Source organism: Microcebus murinus, chromosome 14 (genome assembly GCF_040939455.1).
Source record: "Microcebus murinus isolate Inina chromosome 14, M.murinus_Inina_mat1.0, whole genome shotgun sequence".
Taxonomy (NCBI): Eukaryota; Metazoa; Chordata; class Mammalia; order Primates; family Cheirogaleidae; genus Microcebus; species Microcebus murinus.
Window position 1 is genome coordinate 21,727,075 of NC_134117.1, and position 20,996 is coordinate 21,748,070.

At 41.2% G+C, this 20,996-nt stretch overlaps 1 protein-coding gene across 1 annotated transcript in view; it reads right to left on the reverse strand.

The window, feature by feature from the left end:
- Nucleotides 1–8,882: 8,882 nt before the first annotated feature.
- Nucleotides 8,883–20,996, reverse strand: part of SORCS3 (sortilin related VPS10 domain containing receptor 3) — a 566,209-nt gene continuing 554,095 nt past the window's right edge. The window contains exons 24-27 of the mRNA XM_012770778.2: nucleotides 19,243–19,342; nucleotides 18,134–18,239; nucleotides 12,593–12,753; nucleotides 8,883–11,792 (exon numbers count right to left, since the gene is read on the reverse strand). Of these exons, the coding sequence (XP_012626232.1) occupies nucleotides 11,728–11,792; nucleotides 12,593–12,753; nucleotides 18,134–18,239; nucleotides 19,243–19,342 (432 nt within the window). The 3' untranslated portion in view covers nucleotides 8,883–11,727. The remainder of the gene's footprint in view (nucleotides 11,793–12,592; nucleotides 12,754–18,133; nucleotides 18,240–19,242; nucleotides 19,343–20,996) is intronic.

Consider the following 20,996-nt stretch of genomic DNA (forward strand, 5'->3'; position numbering starts at 1 on the left):
TATCACTGTTCAAAAACATCTCATTAAACCTGGCTCAAGCACACCTTGGCGCCCCTGGGAAATGTGCTCAAATGACAACTGCTTTCCTTCTTGGCAAAGGTCTTTTATCAAGCAAGACAGAGTATATTTTCAATCATTCCCATATCACAATGAAGAGACAAACCCTGTTAACGTGTGTTTCCTAAGAAAGGAGGAAAAAACAACAAAAACAAAACAAAACAAAAAAAACAAAGGTAAAACACCACACTTGGTACAGCCCGAAACTAGCTGGGGCTTGGAGCCTCCATGAATCTTAGCAGTTAGCCGATGAGATGTAATTCAATCTTTTTAACTTTGTGATAGATATTCGTGTCAGTGGCTTTAAGATAAGGAAAAGACTTTAGTGAAAAATGAAACTCTTGATGAATAACTTGGAGACCGTTGAATAATATACAAATATTTCTTTCCCTGCAGTCAGAGACATTCCAAATTCTGCTAGCTTCAGTGCCTGTCACTGCCATTCTTTTATGCAGAAAACAATTTGGAAGAAGGCATAAAAAAGAAACTGTAGTATTTGGGGAAGGAAGAGGGAGGATTGGACAGGGTCGGGGGAAGAAGAAAGGAGGGGAGGGAAAAAATCTCAGCACGTAACAATTGAAAGATCCTAAAAGATGCAAGGAAATTGGCACATTGTTGATAATAACCATAATAACAAGGCTAATGATAGACTCTGGAGGGGGAGGACCTTGCTTGGTCTTGTATTTGTTATGGAGAAAAGGAGACGTTCAGCTGGCAGGGATGGCTGCATTTAGCAATCCAGCATTCAGCCTGCCACAGCCCACCAGTCACATCACGGGCCGGGCCACTTGTCTCCTGCACTGTCCCAACCCTAATTTTGCTTCTACAAAGTTATTGGCATTGTGGCTCTTCTCTGAGTCTCAACAAAAGAACAGGTATAAACATCAGCAGGGTGGTGGGGTTGGGTTAGGGGCTATCTTTTCTAAATTTGTTTCACTGTTTCCTACAGAAAGGAGAAGAGGCACCACTGGGTGGAGGGATGGGTGGGAGTAGAGCCTACATGGCCAAGGGGACAAAGGGCAAGCCTTTGAGTCTTCCTCTGCTTCTGCCCTGGCAAGGACACTCCTAGCAAAACACAAGGCAAGGATGGGGGTGGAGGGAATGCTCATGTATGCTGAGCCTGTGATGCTCTACATGCTTTCTATTTATTATCTTATTTTCTTCTCAAGAACAAAAGAGAAAATTAAGGCTGGGAGAGGTTAGAGACTTACCCAAAACCTTGCAGCTAATAAGTGCAGAAGCTGGAATTGAACCTGGATCTATAGCCATTCAAAGTCTAAATTCTTGTTACAACATCAAGCTCCCACACCCAGAAATGGATGAAATGCTCTTGCTGAGTCTGATGAGGGGAGTGATAACATTAATTCTGAGAGCTCAGAGTGGGAGACATTTCATTTGAATGGAGGAATTTGCACAGTACCTCACTAAATGCTCCTGAAGAGCACATCCTATAAATGGAAAACTATTTCAAGAGGGGACCACTTTCCAAAGCTGATGGGGCTAGTTTGAGCCCCCTCACCTTCTATCCGTTGTCCTCCCTGAGAGATCCCATCCATCTGTGGCTTCTAGAGTCCCAAATCTGAATCTCTAGCCATGATCTTGAACCAGAGCATCAGGTAAGTACTAAAGCACAGGGAAGAAATTTGGTAGGAAGTTTCCCTTCTGTTTAAATTGTTTTCTCAGCACCAGGAATGCTTTCCCCAAGCTGAGTTCTTCACCTCACAGTTCATGCAGAATCTCTTGCCATGTTTGATAACCACTTAAAACCTTAATTGGTGTAGTTTTGTTCCAACATTTGTTAACAATGGCAATTACTTATGGATGGGACATTGCCAGCAAAATTACTAAACAAAAAAGTTTCTCTACTTTTGTGAAAGGAATAAAATAAAAGAGAAGCAGAGACCAACATTAGAGCCATTTCCTTTGCCAAAAATCTTGAGTAATGATTTCCTGTATCTTTAATACTCATTGTGAAGGACCTAAGTAATTACAGTTTCTTTTTCCATTTATAAAGACCAATAAACCATTCTCTAGCAGATATTATGCTACCACAAGTCTCTCTTGAAATTATTGTCCATCTTTGACCTATGAATGTTCCTATTTTAACTATGCTTAATAATCAGTATTGCAGAACAATCTCATTACGTTTTTTAAAAGTTTATTAAAAAGGACTCTAAGGCAATACCCGGAAATCTACAAGACCTGGTGAACCATTATGAACAATTGATGTGACTTTCACTTTCTTCTTTTATTTTTAAATAATTATTAAATGAATGCATGCTCATTATAAAAACTTGGAATGACATAGAAAATAAAAACTTTGTCATTGCAGACTAGGAGGTCAGCATTTTTCTAAATCTAAATGCTTGATATTTTATTTGTTATTTTCTAATTGTCTTTCTAGCTCATTTGTGAACATTCCCCAATCTCCATTCAACCTCCAGTTCTGCCCTATCCCCAACTGTCAGAGCTCCATCATTTCACCAGACAGAGGATGAAAAAGGATATTCTAGATGGAAAAGAACTAGTGTAAATGTAATTTCCTTTGAGAGTTCTTCCTTAACTTTCATCACTGTCCTTCCTCTGGGAAACAAAAAGAATTATTCTTTTCTTATTTCTATTACCTTTCTCTATATTACCAAAGCACTTTGTCTCCTCAAAGAGTATAAGTGTGATAGAAGATTGAGAAATTACTTACAAGAATGCTCCTTATATGATAAGCTCCACCAGGCCTGGAATGGAGTCCTGTATTCATATCTGAAATTCAAACATTTAACATAGTACCAGGCACTTAGTGATACTCAATAAATATTCAAAGGCTAGTGATTTAAGAAATCACTTGAACAGTTATCATAGTAGATATTCATCTCTGTTCAGCGTCCTTTCTGACTTCATAACTAATCACTTCCTTTGGTGGGGAGAGGGGGACTAACTTTTCCCCTAGTATATGTAGTCTAAGAGGTAAAGTAGATCCAAATGCCTCTACTCCCACTTCAAAAGCCAGAGCAATACTTAGGAGTTTCTTCCCCCCCCCCATTGGTTTTCCTCACTGTGTGGTTCACTAGGGCTGCCAATGACAAATGCTATGGACTGGGTGGCTTCAACAACAGAATTTTATTTTATTGCAGTTCTGGAGGTTAAAAGACTGAGTTTCAAGATGTCAGAGGGGTTGGTTTCTTCCAAGGCCTCTCTTTGGCTTAGAAGGACGTCTTCTCCCTGTATCTTCACTTGGTCTTCCCTCTGTGCCCATCTGCATCCTAATTTCCTCTTCTTATAAGGATTGAATTCGGTCCTATCCAGATGACCTCATTTTAACTTAATCACGTCTTTAAAGACCCAATCTGAGTCACATTCACTCACATTCTGAGGTTCTGGGAGTTTCTGATTTCAACATATGAACTTTGGAGGAATACAATTCAGCCTGTAACATTCATTGTACATGCAGTGAGCATGTGTCCTAAACGTTACCAGTTGGGGAATTTACCTGGAATCTTAAATCTCCTTAAATCTCCGGTAACATAAGGATAGAAGAGATGATTATAGCTCACTCATCCCAGAGGAGGACTCTAGTGACCTGTCCGCAAGGAAAACATTCCTGACCTAATTCCATCTCACCAAAGCTGACTTGGCCCCTGCCTCTTTCCAAGCTAAGTTCTCCAAACTTGACTTGATTCTGTGAGCTCCTGAGTCTTCTAGTAAATTCTGTTTGCTTAAGTTAGCCAGGATCAGTGTCTATTTTCTGCAACCAAAAACTTTAATTGATAAAAGTATTTTAAATACGTTTTTATAAAAACCACTAAAGCTATGCTCACTGATCTATCAAGGAGTTCACCACCCCAGTGAGAGGGCCTCAGAAGACACCAAAGCTAATAGGCATGGTTCCATTAACATAGTTTCTGGGATCATGGGATTGGATCTTCATCCATGGGTCAGGATTTGAAAGGGGAAAAGAAAATCCAAGGGTAAACAGAACATGTACATGATCTCTCACTTTGGACAAGTGGTTCTTCTGGATTTTAAATTACACTAACCACACTTCCGGTTTTGCTTGAGATAACCCTGTTTTATTCCAGTTTTCCCAGTGTAATTATCAAATAGCATCTCATTCACCCCCAAATGTGTCCTACTTTGGATAATGTCATATGTTCACCCGACTTTAAGTGTGTTTTGATCACTAATGTATCCCGAGTGTCTAGAACAGAGCCTGGCAGGACATAGGTGCTCAATGAGTATTTTTTAAAGAAAGATTGAATGAACAAATGAATGGATGAAAGGGACTGTGTCCCGTTGTCAGCTGCAGATGCACATTTAAATATTTATTTTTCTTCTACTTGATGCCTCTTGCTGGTCTGTAGCATCAAGCCAAGAGGTTTTGGAAGGACAGCATCTCCTTATGGAGAGCTCCTAGACAGGAAAGAGATGCATTTGGAGACCTGCCATATTCTCCTTAGCACCCATGGAAGTGGGGGCTGCCTCTTTAAAAGGGAAGCATTTCAAGGCAAGGTGTGAAGTCCACCTGTTATTGTAAAGTCTGCCAAGGTCTTGGCTGCACTGGGCTCAGAGTTCTTTCTTTCCTACCTGCCCTCCCCGGGCGTATTGCCTGGATGAGGCTACAACTTGATCAGTAGGCAACCAACACGCCACTAATTAGGAGGCAGGAGGCATAGCAGACATAGCAGAAGATGATTAGCTGGTGATGAGCACACACTGCCTAGAGCATCCTCGTTACTATCATACATAGATTAGAAATCTGGGGAGCATCTGCATTTTCCCCTCACAGAGGAGAATCTGAAATTGACACATTGAAATTAAAATGTGTCAAGTAAAGCTATGTAATTGACACAGATTAACTTTATTTCTCTAGACTCAAACTTTCCCTTCTTCTTCCCTTGGCCCCCCTTCCCTTGAAAAGTCCCAGCTGCCAATGGAAGAAACCCAGCAATTCTCTAATTCAACCATAAGATTTTGGAAGGACAGTGCAAGAAAGCCATTCTGGCACTCCAAGGACCAGATGTGCTGATGATGGAGACAATTACATGCTCCCCAGGTGAGTCTACCTAGGAACTGAGAAAGACAGTTTGGTGACAAGAAAAGCAATCCTGTTCTCTGTTGCTGCAGCGCCCTGCTTTCTCTCCCCATCCTCTGTGGTTGGACAGACGGCTGATTGCAGCCAGTTCCGGGGATACTGATGGCAACAACCCTCTGCAAGTGAGAGTAAGCAGTAAGATTCCCTGCATCATAAGAAGAGTTTTCGGGGAGAGGCTCCAGGGAGGAGAAGTAGGGTCGTTTTGCGGTAAGAAATTGCTGGAGCCCAGCAGCCTTCTGCAGATAAGGCACATAAGCCAGATAGACATGTTGGCTGAAAAAATCTCTATTCTTTGGGGACCAGACCACACTCTTTCTCAGGAGCAAATCGCTGGTGGCCCCACTTTATCCGGTTCATTTTTAATAGCTGCCAACAGCATCCTTCCCCAGAGACTAAGCCATAATGACAGATGGCATGTGTGCCTGTCATGATCTATTTTTCTCTGTCTTTGCTGACGTTTTATAAAGAATCTGCATCTTGTGTGCCTCTCTGGAACAGCTGGGAAACCACATCCTCAGCACCTCTGGGTAGCTAAAAGGTAAATTTTTACAAGTGACCATTTATCTGATGGTTTTTCAATGTGTGTGGACAAAAGAACCCACGTCAATGACCCTGAGAGAGGCTTTGAACAACCCCAGGACGTGGGACTGCACATGTCATCACAAAAGCATCACATGAGAAGGCAGGGTTAACAGGAAACAAGTTATATTGTAAATACCTGAGCCAAAAAATATAAACAAACAAGGCTGAACAGTTTTTGTCCCATTGGCACCCACATATGTAACAGTGAGCATGTTTTAGAAACTGAGACCCTTGAGTCTTTTAGTTTTCCAAGGCATTCCTGGCAGCCCTGATTAGTAAAGTCCTTCCCATGTCCCTTCCATATGGTTCAAGCAAAATTAGATCAGTTACATTTTTTTTTTAAAAAAAAAAAGCAATAAAAGAAAACGTGACTTTGGGGATCAATGTGTATATGGATTTTAATCAAAATTCTCTTCCTTCTGAGAGGGAGCTGAGGGAGATGGCATGTCTTTCCTGGGAATTATCAACTTTTTTCCCCTGGTGGTGCAGCCCTAGTTAAGAGAATGGTTAGATAATATATATATTTTTTGAAATTGTAGGATATTATGAGGGTACAAACATTTGGTTACATTTTATGTCTTTGCCTGGCCCAAGCAAGGATTAGAGGCATGCCCTTGCCCTCTGCAATGCTCACCGCATCCATCAATTGTCAGTTTACCGCCCCACGCCCAACCCCCAATCCCTGGAGAGTATTACCACCCTGTGAGCACCACAGTGCTGATCAGTCAGCGCCAATTTGATGGTGAGTGCATGTGGAGCCTGTTCTTCCTATCTTGTGATACCTCACTTCGGATAATGGGCTCAAGCTCTGTCCAGGAGAATAGAAGAGGTGCTAGATGACTGTTGTTTCTTATAATTGAGCACTATTCCATTGTACACATATACCAAATTTTAATAACCCACTCATGAATCGACGGCCACTTGGGTTGTTGGGGCCAGTGACAGTGTTACGTGGACACAGACTCAGCACCACAGGACTAGAGCTTCTCAGAATCAATTCATTATTTGTGTGTATTTACCCAAATTATCCCATTTAATCTGGGTTCCAACCCTGTGGTGTTGATGTCACTATTTTTAACTTATAGATAGGAAAATTGGACACTGTATCATTTTACCTCTCTTGGCAACAGGTAATTAAAAAGTGATGGATCTAAGTTTTATTGAGACTTTTGGTCTCCAAATGAATCGAACTCTAGCTGAGGTTCCCCCCTCCTTTTAGTATACAGTGTTCCATTGGTGGCTCTCTGAACGGACCCATGTGTCATCATGACACATGTTCTGAAATGCAAAGAGCATTTTAAAGGACACTATGCTACTGAAAAGGAAATGGTAAATTAAAGTAAGTTTAAGGGGCATTAAGTACTTTGGGAGGTAATTTGGGGCTACATCTGCTCCCCTTTGGCAGTACTGTTGGAGAATTTGGCAGGATCTGGTGTAATCTGGATGAGGCATTACCACTGCCTATGTTTGCTCTCTGGCCTTCTTCCCTGTCTGAACAAGGCCCATCACTTTAAAAGGCAACAGTACAGCTGGGGCCGGGCAGCTGTCCACTGGGCAGTCTTATTGCAGTCCCGTGGGGGAAGCAAGGGCACGAGGCCATGGCTGCTACGCAAGTGGGTCAGCAGGGCAATGGCATGAGGAGGGCCGAGAGCCACTGAAGGACTGGCATACTAGGGAAATGAGACTCTAAACCGTTCTGGACATAATAAATATGCGAGTCATATTGGCAGGACCATCGGGCTCTCTACTGACTCTCAGTAATCTGCAGTTCAATCCATTTTGCATTTTTAGGGAGGTGTGTGATGGATAAAAACCTGCCTTATTATAAAGAAGACACAGATTCCATCTTTCTCTTTGCACTACCTGGCTGTATAACATTTGGGGAGGCACTTTTCTCTTTAGGTCTCAGTTTATCTCTCTCCAGAAGGGGGTTCTTCTAGTACTGCCCATACTAGTAATTTCTCAATGATGTCGGAATTGGCAATGTGCTTTTAGCATCTCTGGAAACTCAGACAAGCCAGTAAGGTGGGCCATCAATTGTTTCCCTTTTATAAATAAGGAACTTGCACTCCAGAATGACTTGCTGAAAGTCAGAGATCTCCTAACTCCTGGCTCAATATTCTTTCCAAAGCACAATCCATCACCACCTTAACTTGCAGTTTGTTTTTGTCCCAGATAACTCAATTGGGTGACTCTCAAAGTTGCAGCTGTTGCCCAGGAGGAAATGAGCAAATTTGGAAGCTGTTCTCACTTCTGCAGATTAAGGTGTCTTATATCATGGTAACAGGAGCCAAGGGAGGCGACTTTTACCCAATCCCTTTCCCTCAGCTATTTTAGTGACAGCTGAAGCAGTTATTCTCGAACTTTAATGCACATGAGAATCCTGGGAGAATCTGCTTGTGGTGCTGATACCTGGGCTCCGACCCCAGGCCCCAGGGTACTTCTGCAAGCTTAGTTATCAGGTATAGAGTTGCCTTAGAGAAGATAATTCTGATGCAAAGAGAGTCCTCCCTACTGGTGAGAAACCCCCCCCCCCCAAGAGAAATAGCTGCAAAGCCAACTGTGTTTGCCTCAGTCTACTACTGAGAAATCTCCAAATGACCAAACTGACTCATACTTTTTCACTGCTTTATTTTACTTTCATCCTTTTTCATCTGGTAGAGCAACTTCACCAACCGGGACATCAAATTAACATGAGAAGAATTCAGATTCCATTGGGAAGCCAAAACTAGTGCATTTAGAAAATTTGCCTTTGGCTTAGGATAGAAATATTAGACATTTTGCATTGTTTGGGAAGCCCCAAACCATTAAAAATCCCTTAAAGAAGTAGGGGCACTTTGTATTATGAACCATTAGTGAGACCCAAAAAGCCCACTACTTCTTTTAGAGCTACCTAAGTAATATTCTCAGAATTTGAGGAAGGTACTTTCATAACATACATTTTTTTCAAAAGGTGAGTATAACTCAAGAAAGAGTAAATCAGGAATCATATATAATTTTAAATAAATTACAAATTCAAAGAAAACCACCTTTGTTTAATCTTTTACCCTCAAATCAAGTTCAAAGAATATGATTCCAGAATCATCGGCTAGTTTCCATAGTATAGGATCAAATTATTGACTAAAGCTTTTTGGTTTCTTGGGTTTCTGGGACCTGCAGAACTTAACCACATAGTTTAAACATGAAAAAAATTTAAAAAAAAAAATCCAACTTACAGACTTTATTTTGGGTGCTCGGTTCCCACTCCCTTATTTAGCTAGCATGAAGAAGAGCCAGCCACTCAGCAAAGGGCCAGCAGGGAGACTCACTGTTGGTTTCATGCATCAGACAGCAGGAAGAAGAGGGGAACAAAATCAACATATCTTGTTGGTTTCCTCTCCTTTTTTCATTTCTCCTGCTTAAAACCTAAGTTTGAGTTCCATCTGTACCACTCACTGGGAACTGATATCAGACTCAAAGTTCTTGCAGTTACCAAGACTTCTGCTCAGAGGTCCTAGCCATACACACGTGGATGGAAAACTTGGATATTGGTTCACATGGATCATTTCATGCAAGCTCCCCATGGGGGTAGCAGAAAATGAACAGGTATAGCAAATTGGGTTATTGTTCTCGATTCTTCATGCCCTTCCTATATTGGGATTATTTACCCACATCTTTGTTATGATACTTAGTATTGTTTTGTGCCAGAGTAGAGTCTATTCCTCTAGCCATTGATATTGGACTTGGCCATGCAATTTTTTTTAGTCAACAAAATGTGGGTAAAAGTCAACAGAGTGATGATTGTGATTCAGGGGCTTAGAGACACAGGTTATTTTGGTGGCCTCACTTGGAATTCTGCAATCCACCATGAAAAAATCATATGCTAGGTAGCTGCTGGTCCCAGAATGATGCTCACTCATGGAGCAGACTTACACTAGCATCCAGCCCAGCCCAGCAGAGCCTGGTCAGTCCTGACTGAGCTCAGCCAAACCGCAGCCAACCTGAAGACTCATGAATAAAACAGTAAACCACCTGCTAAAAAAGCGATTTCTTTTTTTGTCATGTAGCATGATTGTTAACAACAGTTGATGGATACGATCGATAGGTAGAGAACTTCCCGAACAGAGAAAGCTCAGCCAAGTATGTAGCTTTGATGTACAAAAATACATTTATTTTCAACAATTTCAAAACCACTGTCTTTTTTTTTACAGTAGAAATATTCAAGTGGAACAATAAAACCAAGAACAGTATATGTACATATACTGTATATATAGATATGACTCATGCATTTGTATTCCAGTGTTTAGTACAAGTATTGCAATGGTCTGCCCCATTGAACCCTTGAAACAAAAAAGCAGGATCTTTAGAAATATTCCTAATACTGATCTATGCTGTAGCCAGCCAGATTTTTCTATATCACATTCTCTCTGTTTCTCACAAAGTAGAATGGGAATAACATCCCACAAAAAATTAACAGGTACAAAATGTGGCCTTTCCTCCCAAATATATACAGTATATCATTTTTTTAAAACAAGAGTGTGCTCAGGCTAAGCCTGAAAATAAAAACAACGCTTACAGCATGGCTTAAAGTGACCCTATGGAAAAGAATTGGTATGTGTACATGTGTAAGGGGCTGAGGAGCTGGGAAAGCTAATCGGCTTTGAAAGCCACTCACCCCAGAGGCAAGCACTACTTTAAGGGAACTGAAGGCAGACATTTGACTTTAAGGAAGTTGTGTACATCTGACAAGCAAATAGCACAGCTTTGCTAAAATCACCTCTGACTAATATCATTAAAAGCTAGACCCCTATTTGGCCTGCAGGGTTTTTATGGACTCAGGATTTCACAAATCTCACCTCCCTCCCAACCTTTACAACCCTTCCCATGCCAAGAGACACCCAATGGGCTTTACCTAGTGTCCTGGGGATTGTTCTGAGCTGAGAGTAGCCTGAGAATTCACCATAAACATTACAATTCATAGAGTCCAATCAGAAAACAAGTTAATTGTCATTTTTAGATGCATTGCCTGGCTTTTTAAGAGAAAACTATTTTCTCAGGCTGATAAACACCTTTGGCTTTATCATTTTGGAGAGGAAGTGTTTTTCCCATGTAGGTATCAGTTTGAAGTCTCTAGTGGGCCTCATCTTGCAACTTCTCCTGTGACATTGTTGGAACAAAAATGACTCCCATGTTCTATGATGTCACTAGAGTCCTTCCTTAATCAATTGCCCCAAAGAAGCCCGCCCCATCCCCTTTATATACACAAGTAGAAACCAGCATGGTGTGGACAAGGAGATGCAAGAGTTAAGTGGTACAGAGGACAGGAGAGCATCCAGACCCAACACAACAAGCAGGCCTGGCAGGTTGGGCAGCTCTGAGGGTCAATGTGTAAGCCAACACAGGCATCTTTCTTTTTTCTGTTTTCTTTTTTACTAAACATTAAATTATTTCTCAGGAAATAAAAAGCTATTTACATTGTAATTATATACAATAAGCCACCTGTAGCCTCACTATTGACATGCACAAGGCAGGGCCTCTTTCCTCAAGGTGTGCATGCTTTCTGCAGCTGCATCCACTCCCCCCAACCCACCTCTTGCGGATCTAACTGGGAAATGGTTTGTGTTGCATGTGTGTGCTGAGGGAGGGGTCTTGGTGAATTGGGGGTAGGTGGGGTACGTGGGAGGTTAACCAAAAGCCAACCCAACTTAAATAAAAAGGAAGAGAGAATGCAAGAAAAAAAAAGAGAGATTTTATGCTACCAATGGCAGAATAAAGCAAGGAGGCTGTGGGAAGATTCATTCTTTGCCCTTAGCACAAATATAGCCATTTATTATTTTTGTCTCATTTCAATCAGCTAAGAATGCCTCTTTCTGCCAAAGCTAAGCATCTTCCTGCTACCTATGTAGGGGCCCTTGGTAAACAAAAGGTAAAAAAAGACGTTTTCATTTTTCCATAATAACAGTAATAGTAATCATCAAAAATAAAAAGTCAAGAAAGGTGGTTGACCACGTGGCTTGTTGGTATTAAACACTAGTGCAGTTGGGGATCTCCTTTGTGCTTTCGCTGTTTGCAATGGTGGCAATGCCTCCTGCAGGGAAGAGAAGACATAAAGAGGAACAGGTATAAATTCCACAAGGGCCAGAATCTTTGCTTTATTCTCTGCTAAATACCAAGCAACCATAATAGGTATCAATTAAATAGGGCACCTGCACAGTCTTACCTGTCTGCTCACTGGCTTATCTCATCCATGCTTAATGTATGTATGCCACCTCCCACACCGGCACATGGGTAGGATCAACACACTGACTTCCGTCTTTAATGACAGCAATAGTAATAGCCAACAAGTACTGAAACTTACTATGTGGCAGGCACTGTGCCACTGCTGTGACATAATCACAGCAGTCTTAGAAGATATTCTTAACTACTATTAGAAATATAATAGAAATAGGATGGAACCTATTATGCCCATTTCACAGATGAGGAATATGAGGCAGGGAGGCTGCAGAGCAGATTAGCAGAGCAAGGGAATGGACCTAGGGCTCTCGGATGTCAGATTCTGCATTCACATGATTATTAATAAGGACAAATAATGCTTTTGCTTTGTAGAAAAAGAAGAAAAAGTCCAAAATTAATGGATAGTTGGCTTCATCCCTCCCCCATCCAGAGCCCAGTGCTTCCAATCTTGATTGACTTTTAAGGGAAAAGAATTCTGCCAATTCCATGTGGCCAGAGGTGGCAGACAAATTTTCAAACACAATTACATCACTGTAGCCAATTGCTTTCCCTCACCCTCCAGTCCAGTACTGTCTAGCACGTGTGAAGTAGGCTGATGGACCTAGTGTTGAGAGGACAGAGGACACAGGAGCTTGGTGGTACAGGCACACATACCTATGACCCGGGTGTCCAGCTCTTTGTCCAGCAGCTCCTCAGGCTCGGTGAAGTCACTGAGTGTGATTTTGGGGGCGTTTTCACTTTGGCTCACTGACCCAATCATCTCCTGCTCCTTGTCATGTTGGACTTGGGCATAGATGTTAATCCAGGGGATTTTCCTACATGAGGCAAGAGTAAAATAAGATTAAGATCACAGGGCATGCCAAACTTGGGCAATTGGAAATCCTGGGTGAGAGGAGAGGACTAAGCTATTAACAGGAGGAGCCAATGTCAGGGAAAGCTATGAGTCACCCAGAGACACTGTGGTCCTGAGGCCAAGGAACACAAGGCCACCCAGAGACCCAAGTGCCCATGGAAGCTATAATCACAGAACTCCCGAGAAATGCCCCTTCTCCTGGGGTGAAAGCCAAGCAGTTACAAACGAAGGGGAATGCTCCTGGTTGGTTAGGCACTAAAACCCTTAAAATATTTACCTGTTACTAAGTTTTTAAAGGAGCTGGACTTTGAGACTCATAGGTTTGTGCACAATGAAAAGACATATTTTTCTAAGATTATACCAATTTAATCAATTCACATTGGCTTCTTTCATGAATAGCTAAGAAATAATAGACTCATAGCCATTGCTGCAATTTTCAAAGCACACTTATGGACCAAGTATCTTAAATACTTTGAGAGTCCATTTCCTCATCTGTTCAATAGGGATAACAGATTTTTTAAAAAACCATTGTAGAGAGAATTAAGAGAAGCTAAATAACTCCCTTCAAAGAAACAAAAGTAGTGGATTTAGAAACACAAGGCAGGTTGTCTTGTGGCTGGAGGAGTGGTTCAGATTGAAATCTTGTAGAGGCATTTGTGGGCTGACCCATCCCCATCATCTCCTGCCCACTGTGTTCCTGCCTCTGTAGCCTCCTTTGAATTCCTCCAACCCAGCACTTCTCAAACTCGAATGCGCTTAGGCGTCACTGTGAAAATGCGAATTGTGACTCTCCGGGTCTGGGCTGGATGGGTTGAGATTCTGCATTTCTGCCAAGCTCCCAGGTGAAGCTCATGCTTCTGGTTGGCTGGAGACCCAAATTTTGAGTTGTCCAACTCTAGCACATGAAGCTCTCCCACATCTTAGAGACTTTGAATCAACTGTTCCCTCTGCCTGTAACACAATTCCATCCGCTCTTCTCTTTCAGAGCCTGGCTTATGTGTCATCCTCCCCCGACCACCCAACCCCCCCTGTTATAAGCAGGGATAATACCTACAAAAGAGATAAATAAGGCGTTGGTTTAAGGTGATGGAATAGGCAATGTTTACTGACTTGTTTTCTGTCTGTCTCTCTCACTAGGCTAAAAACCCCATGTGGGTTTTCCATCTTCACTACGATACACTTCATTTAGCACAGTGCTTGGCACATGGTTTACATTCATTAAGTGTTTATGGAATAAATGACCTCAAAGCCTGTGCTCTTTCTACTTTACTATACCATATTCTTCAATAAAAACACGTATTTATCTTAGAATATCACTTCTAGAAGAAACCCCTCTTACCTCATCAAAGAATGGGGAAAAATGAGACTAAAGTCCAGACATTTCAGGAAGTCAATTACTGGCCTAGATGTCATTAAAACTGGGGACATCTGACATCTACCTCCATCCAGGCCATTCTATGCATTTCTAAGGGAGAATCACCCTGCCGTCCCAGTGCCAGTCAGTGGTATTTTCAGACTTCTACATCCCTCTCCCCACTCTAACCCCCAATGAACCAGAATGTGGAAACATTTAATAAGATTTTCCTGTAGCTAATTCAGAAGAAAAAAATCTGAAAATAGGTTTAAAACATGCAGCAGTTTCTACCTTTCTTTTATGTTCAGTTTTCACGTCTTTAATGTTTGCTTTCCATACATTGAGGGAGGTGAACCCACGATGCCTACTAGTCTAAACCAGTTTAATATAATTTACAAGAACTTTAACTGAATAGAGTCTGTGTGAGGCAGCAAACAGCAGGCTCTCTGAATGTCTGTAATTAAAAATTCATGTTGGCCCTTACTTTCTTTTTATCTGGATAGAAATGCAGTTTAATGACTTAGATTCCTTCCAATCATAACAAAACACATTGCTCCTGAATGGCGTGATCGACTGTAATATTGATGAGGTGCTGGGGTGGTCAAACCATTCCTAATCACACAAGCCTGTGTACTTCGGAGTGGTAACCAGGGCTCGCTACCTCCTCCTTCCTGCTTCGCTAATGATATCTATGGGGATTTGGATAAACTTGCCCCTATAAAGGTTGTTCACTTATTTTAGTTTCCAAACAACACATCTAAAAACTGGCATATTTTTCATCTTTTTCACATAGATGGTTGGAAGGGAATAAATTTTATATCACAATTTGCAGCATTTTAAAAAATTTTACGGTTGCTTTCATTTCTTGACACATCCACTTGTAGGCTGTTGAGAATATAAGTCAAGTCTGACCCTTGCTTTTGCATATGAGAAAGGGAGGAAATGAGGCTATCAAGAGATATGTCTTGGACCACATATTCATATAGGTTTAAATAAGAGGAGTAAGATGGATAGGCCCAAGTCTCCCCACAAAAATTTTTAAAAGATGAAAACCAAAACCAACTGCAATTTGTATTTGTTTGCTCCAGCTATCATGAGTGATAGAAGCTCATGGGAGGAAATTTAGACAGAGCAAAGTAGACTTTGGATGGTAATGAAAGCCCTACTGAAGAAATGGCTGGAAGGAATATAAAAGCTGAAACATTCTCTTGGATAACCAGAAAAAGCAGATCTATAGTTGTGGAAAGAAAGTCTGTCTTATGAGGCATTTTTCAGAAATTAAAAGCCATATCAATCATATTGGCGGAGACACTGGAAGATAGCAGTCACCATCTAAGAGCATGCTGGACTGTGAGAGGCAGGGTAATATTTACCTAAAGGAAGCTTGAGGCCCATGGTAACTCTATTCTCCTACTCACTGTTAAGTGACCACTTGGGACATTGAAATCATTTTCAGTGCCTGGCACACAGCAGGCACTCAATAAATATTTGTGGAGCGAATGAATGGTTTCATGAGTTAACGCTGGCAATTATAGAGAGGAAGTTTTGGGTCTGAAAATTCAGAACGCCCAGTGATCTGGACACAGAAAGGAAAGCCCACTGTGCTGTTCAACAGAGCATTTACTAACTATTTACATTTAAATTAATTAAAGTTAAATATAATTAAAATTCGGTTCCTCAGTCACACTAGCGGCTATGGTATTAGACAATACAGATTATAGAGCATTTTTATCATTGCAGAAGCTCCACTGTGCAGTAATGAAAGAAGCAAAGGAGACTCTAGGATTCCAGCTAGAAACCGGACCTTCACTTGCTGCAAACTAGGCACCCTCCATCTAGCTGTCATTGTGGTACCACGTGATAGGGAGGGAAAGGAGGCCAAAGAAATAAAAGAAAATCCAACAGAATCTCACCAAAGGGCTTGAACACTGGGAGGAAAATGTCCCAAAAAAGGGGCCAGAACAATAAAGGTTAACTGATGACTGGCTACTCTTAGCTGATGCTGCTGTTATCCAGTTTGATTGGTGTTTATTTTCTGTAGCCTTAGCTACATGATCCACTGTCAGGGATTTAGAAATGGTTGGCTGATAATGAGGAACTATAAAGGTCGAATAGTTCAGAGATGCCATTGCCTGGCATGGATTCATATATTAAAGTGAACATGTTTAGAGATGTCTACATGAATAAATTGACTGTCTAGGAAGTTTAAACATATTTATAAAGAAACAGAAACTTTCCAAGTCATTGGACAAGTGATCCTTAAGTGTCCTTGCTTTGGAGCCCTCGGACACAAATGCCTCTTTGCAGGACTGCAATTGGCCCTCATCCTTAGCAACTATGGAGCCAGAGGTGACACATTTGGCTTAGTTGATTTGCAGGCCCCAGTAACTACCAGGCTTCCCCACAATCAAATCCTTGGACAAGTCAAAAGTGAAAATGTTCTCTGCATATAACTGAAGTACATCTATGAATGGGTGTTGCCTTAATCAGATTGTTTGTAAATTGAGCCTTTTGTTTCTAGTTGTGACATAAAGGTTTTTTCTGTCTTCAAAGGGAGCAGGGACAGGTGGGTTGACAAAATGTTGGTCCAAGAGGACATGAACTTACATACTGGTCTATAAATCGAGTAGGGACACAAATCTCCATCCTTGTAGTGGACATGGAGGGTGTTGATAGGATTTCTGCTGTTGTGGCTAATGCTGAGAGGTATGTTGAGTAATACTAGCACTTTTAAGTAACTGAGATACCCCCTACCAGAGAGCTAAGCAGGAAGGAGGAAGACAGGAAGAGTCCTTTACCACTGATCTCTACCAAAGCCTAAAAGTATCACCTTCAGTGCCTAGAAAGAGTCCCAAGACCAAAGGGTGCTTTCAAAACTCATATGATAGTAATAATATTTTTAATTCACCCAGAACTCCTCAAAAGCACATCTTTATAAGAGCGATAAAAATTTTTGAAAGCCTACTATGTCCCAGTTTATGACATAGAAAGTATCTTTGGAAGACATGCTCTTTGTTATTTATAATAGCTTAGCTTTGTTATTTAGTATTTACTATAGATATTATGACATTTCAACCATATAGCAAACCTATAAAGGATTATTTTTATCTTCATTTTACTGATGAGGAAACTAGGGCTTAGAGATACAAATAATATTGCCCAAGGTTACAAATGCTAAAAGTTAAAATTGGATCTGTCAGATTTCAGAGTTCATACTCTTAACCAGTACACTTCCTGGTAGGAGTAATTTAAATGTTGGTACAGAATTATTGATTTCAATTCCGTTTTTGTAATAAGTATCTTATTATACCACCTCTCCTGTGGCTTTGAAAAATAATTTACAAATATGTGTATAGTCTAGTTTTCCTGATGAATTTACATTTAGAACATGAAAAACAGGGAAAGGGATGAAGGCTGAATACTTTTAGCATGTACTTTTAAACAGAGATACTGGGTAGCTGCAAAAGGAGATGTGAAAATGTATGTGTGTGTCTGTACATGTATCAGATTTTAGCTGCCTTTTCTCTACTTGACCACCCTGAATGGGGGAGTTGACCTGTATCAAAAGATCTTCTGACTATTTGAGACCTTACTTTAGAAATTCGGGTGAGGTTTGAAAACCCCTAACCCTTCTCTTGAGGAGAATAAATAAATTTTGTAGGCTAAGGATAACAGATCATCATATCCATTTTCCCCTGACTCCAAGCGGCACTCACCTAATGTCAGCTGTGTGACGTACATGGTGACCTGAAGCCCTGGCTTCAGCTCAAACTGGATTTACTCAGCTCATTCTACCTATAAATTGGATGGAGTTCTGATTCTTAAACCCACTTATGCCCTCTGACCCTTAAATATTTCTGGTTTTCCCCAATGTCAACAGAACTTCAAGGAAAATTAAAATCAAATTATTGAGATGAGTTTAGGAAAGTTAGTTACAGGGAGAATCATCTGTAATGAAACTAACCCAAGATCTTAATTAAGCACATACCTTTTAAACTTATAGATCAAAAACACAGCCAGGCCAACAAACACCACTGACAAGAGCATAAGCATGGCTGAGCTGCTATGCCCAGCACTGGAGTCCACCAAGGGAGCTAGGAGGAAAGAACAGACATATTCACTTGGAAGCTATTAGCTAGAGGGAGTACTCAATAGAGAAAGGAGACCACTGGTCTCGATCCTATGTCCAGTCTCCAATTTTCCTGAGAGCTCTCTGGGCACAGGAAGCCTGGCTTCAATGATGAGAATGATATCCCTAATGGCAGTTTGTTGGGGAAAGTAAATTCCTCTGTTCTGCCCAGGGAAATTTGCTGTCCTTGGTGTAAACTGAACAATGTGTGGTGTGTCTGGCCAAGGAAGAAGGGCTCAAATGCTCTTTTTCCTGGACAGCCTGTGTGCCAGCCAGTATGATTATAGGCATCCCACTGAATTTTTGGGTTAAGTATAATGCAGAGTTTCATTCTCTTGCACCATGATATTCTGGTAGGTAGAATATCACTGGATGGGCATAGCTGGACTTCCACATCTGAAAAGGTCTTACATTAATAAAAATCATTTGGCAAATAGACTCTGCCAGAGAGCCAGAAGTAGATGCCTAATGAGATATGCCTTTTTTGTTTGCCTGAGACATGCCTTTTTTGTTCCTATCATACATGTACCAGTGAGAGCTTTTCCCTGTTGCTACTTAGACTCACATGTTGTGAATTGGAAGGGGATTTTAAAGTTATATTATCTGGTCTCCTATCTAAGATTCATGAAATAAAAAAAAAAATCATACAAATGAAGAGAGCTCGAGGACTATGCAATGTAATCCCACTATTACAGATAAATAATGAATAATAAATAAATGCATAAATAAATAAAGTCATGACCCAAAGAAATTGTAGGTTTTTCTCTAAAACTATCTAGGGATTTAATGGCAAACTCACTCCTCACACAGTCTTCCTGCCACCACCACCGGGCGCCTCCAGGGAGATATATATGACTAATCTTTCTAAACTGTCACTACGCAGAAGGGCCCTCCTCCAAAGCAAAATGTTTGGTGATTATCTCCTCCCTTTTCTCTTCCATTTTCCCCTGATTCCCAGCGGCACTCACCTAATGTCAGCTGTGTCACGTACACAATGACTTGGACCCCTGGCTTCAGCTCAAACTGGATCAAATTTTGGTTTAGAGCATTGAACAGTATCTCTACAATCTAAAGAGAGAGAGAAATAGAGATAGAGAGAAAGAGACATGTGATGATGTCCCCTTGTGGGGTAAGAAACCAGAGAGAAGGTTAATAGGTAAAAAGTGACCATGTTCAATCAGGAAACAGGATGTTGGAATATCTTTACCCATTTGGCTCTTGGAGCCTTGTGAAGCCAAGGAAATACAACTGGCCTTTGGACATGAGTTTGAACTATCCAGGTCCATTCATATGTAGATTTTTTTTCAACTTAACATGGATAGAAAATATAGTATTCAAGGGATGAGAAACATGCATATGGAGGCCTGACTGTTCCCATATGTGGGTTCTGCAGGGCCAACTACAGGACTTGAATATGTGTGGATTTTGTTATATGTGAGGATTCTGGACTAATCCCCCATGTGTATGGAGGCATGACTGTGGTTTGTATTATTTGCTTATTCTAGAGGGAGAAGTGAGACAGAAAGAGGTGTGCCCACAGTCATCTGGTAAAGTAGAGCTATAACAGTCTTAGGTGTTTCATTCAACTCCTACTTCAGGGTTCTTTCATCCATGCCTTTATTGCCTACCGTTAGTAGATCTGTTATGGGTTCCAATAAAAGAAAGTCAACCCATCATTAGCTCTTTAATCTGATCAAGTAATACACACAGGGATGGAGGCCCCCTCCAGGATTAAAGCAGGCACGTACACCCCCAGCCCACTCCTCTGCTTTTTCTATCTTAGAGACAATGGGAAGCAAACATCAAAGCAGAAGCTGCTTCCTTTTTATGGGATAATTTTTCCTCTTTACTTTTCCCCGGCAAGTCTCAGAACACATAACATCGATTTAATCACTCTGTAATTCCCACATGAAAGCTGAGGCAGACTTAGGCTGTTGTCCCTAACTCTTATCTCGCTGTACGCGCCTTAATATCACAGCTGCTATTCATCACCGTAATTACCTATTTATCTAAATGGATGGATATTGTAGCTTCCAAATATAGTTCACACATGCCACTTGCTATTTCAGAATAAAGAGGTCTTGTAAAAGTGATGTATGCATTGAGAAGCTGAATTTATTTCTGGCCAACTTCAATATGCAACCCTGCAATGGAAAGGGCTGTTTCATTTTCCAGAGAAACTGCCATTGCATCTGTGCTGCTCGAGGACTGTGGGTGGAGATGGGGACAGGGTGATGGCCAGGTGAAGACCATCAGGGCACAGACAGTGTCTGTACAATGATTACCTTGTATGGGAGCAAATGTGTTTGATTCATGCTGATTTCCTGCAGGCTCATTCTCACTTATTTCCACTTCTCCTGACTGAGCATCACGGGAAGGCAGGGAAGGGTGAAACAGAGTGCAGTCACTGGGACCCCAGGAGGAGCAGGCAGTGACAGGGAGAAACACCAGACTGGCCATCTCCTTACTTACAGGGAAGTGTGCAGATCACAGGATAGTTCTATACGCCCATTTGATAAGAACAGTAAATCACAAGCCCTTTTGGGAAGACTGGTTCCTTCGTCAAAGCAAGATGAGGCAAACAAACCATCCCTCTCAAAGAAACACTTTTAAAAGTAGTTCATTTTCTCCCCAGAATCAGAGCTTAAATAGGCCAGGATCTATAGGGCCAGTGCAGTTTAAAAACAAGAAGCACATAGTCCCAGGAACAGGTAGAGCAACT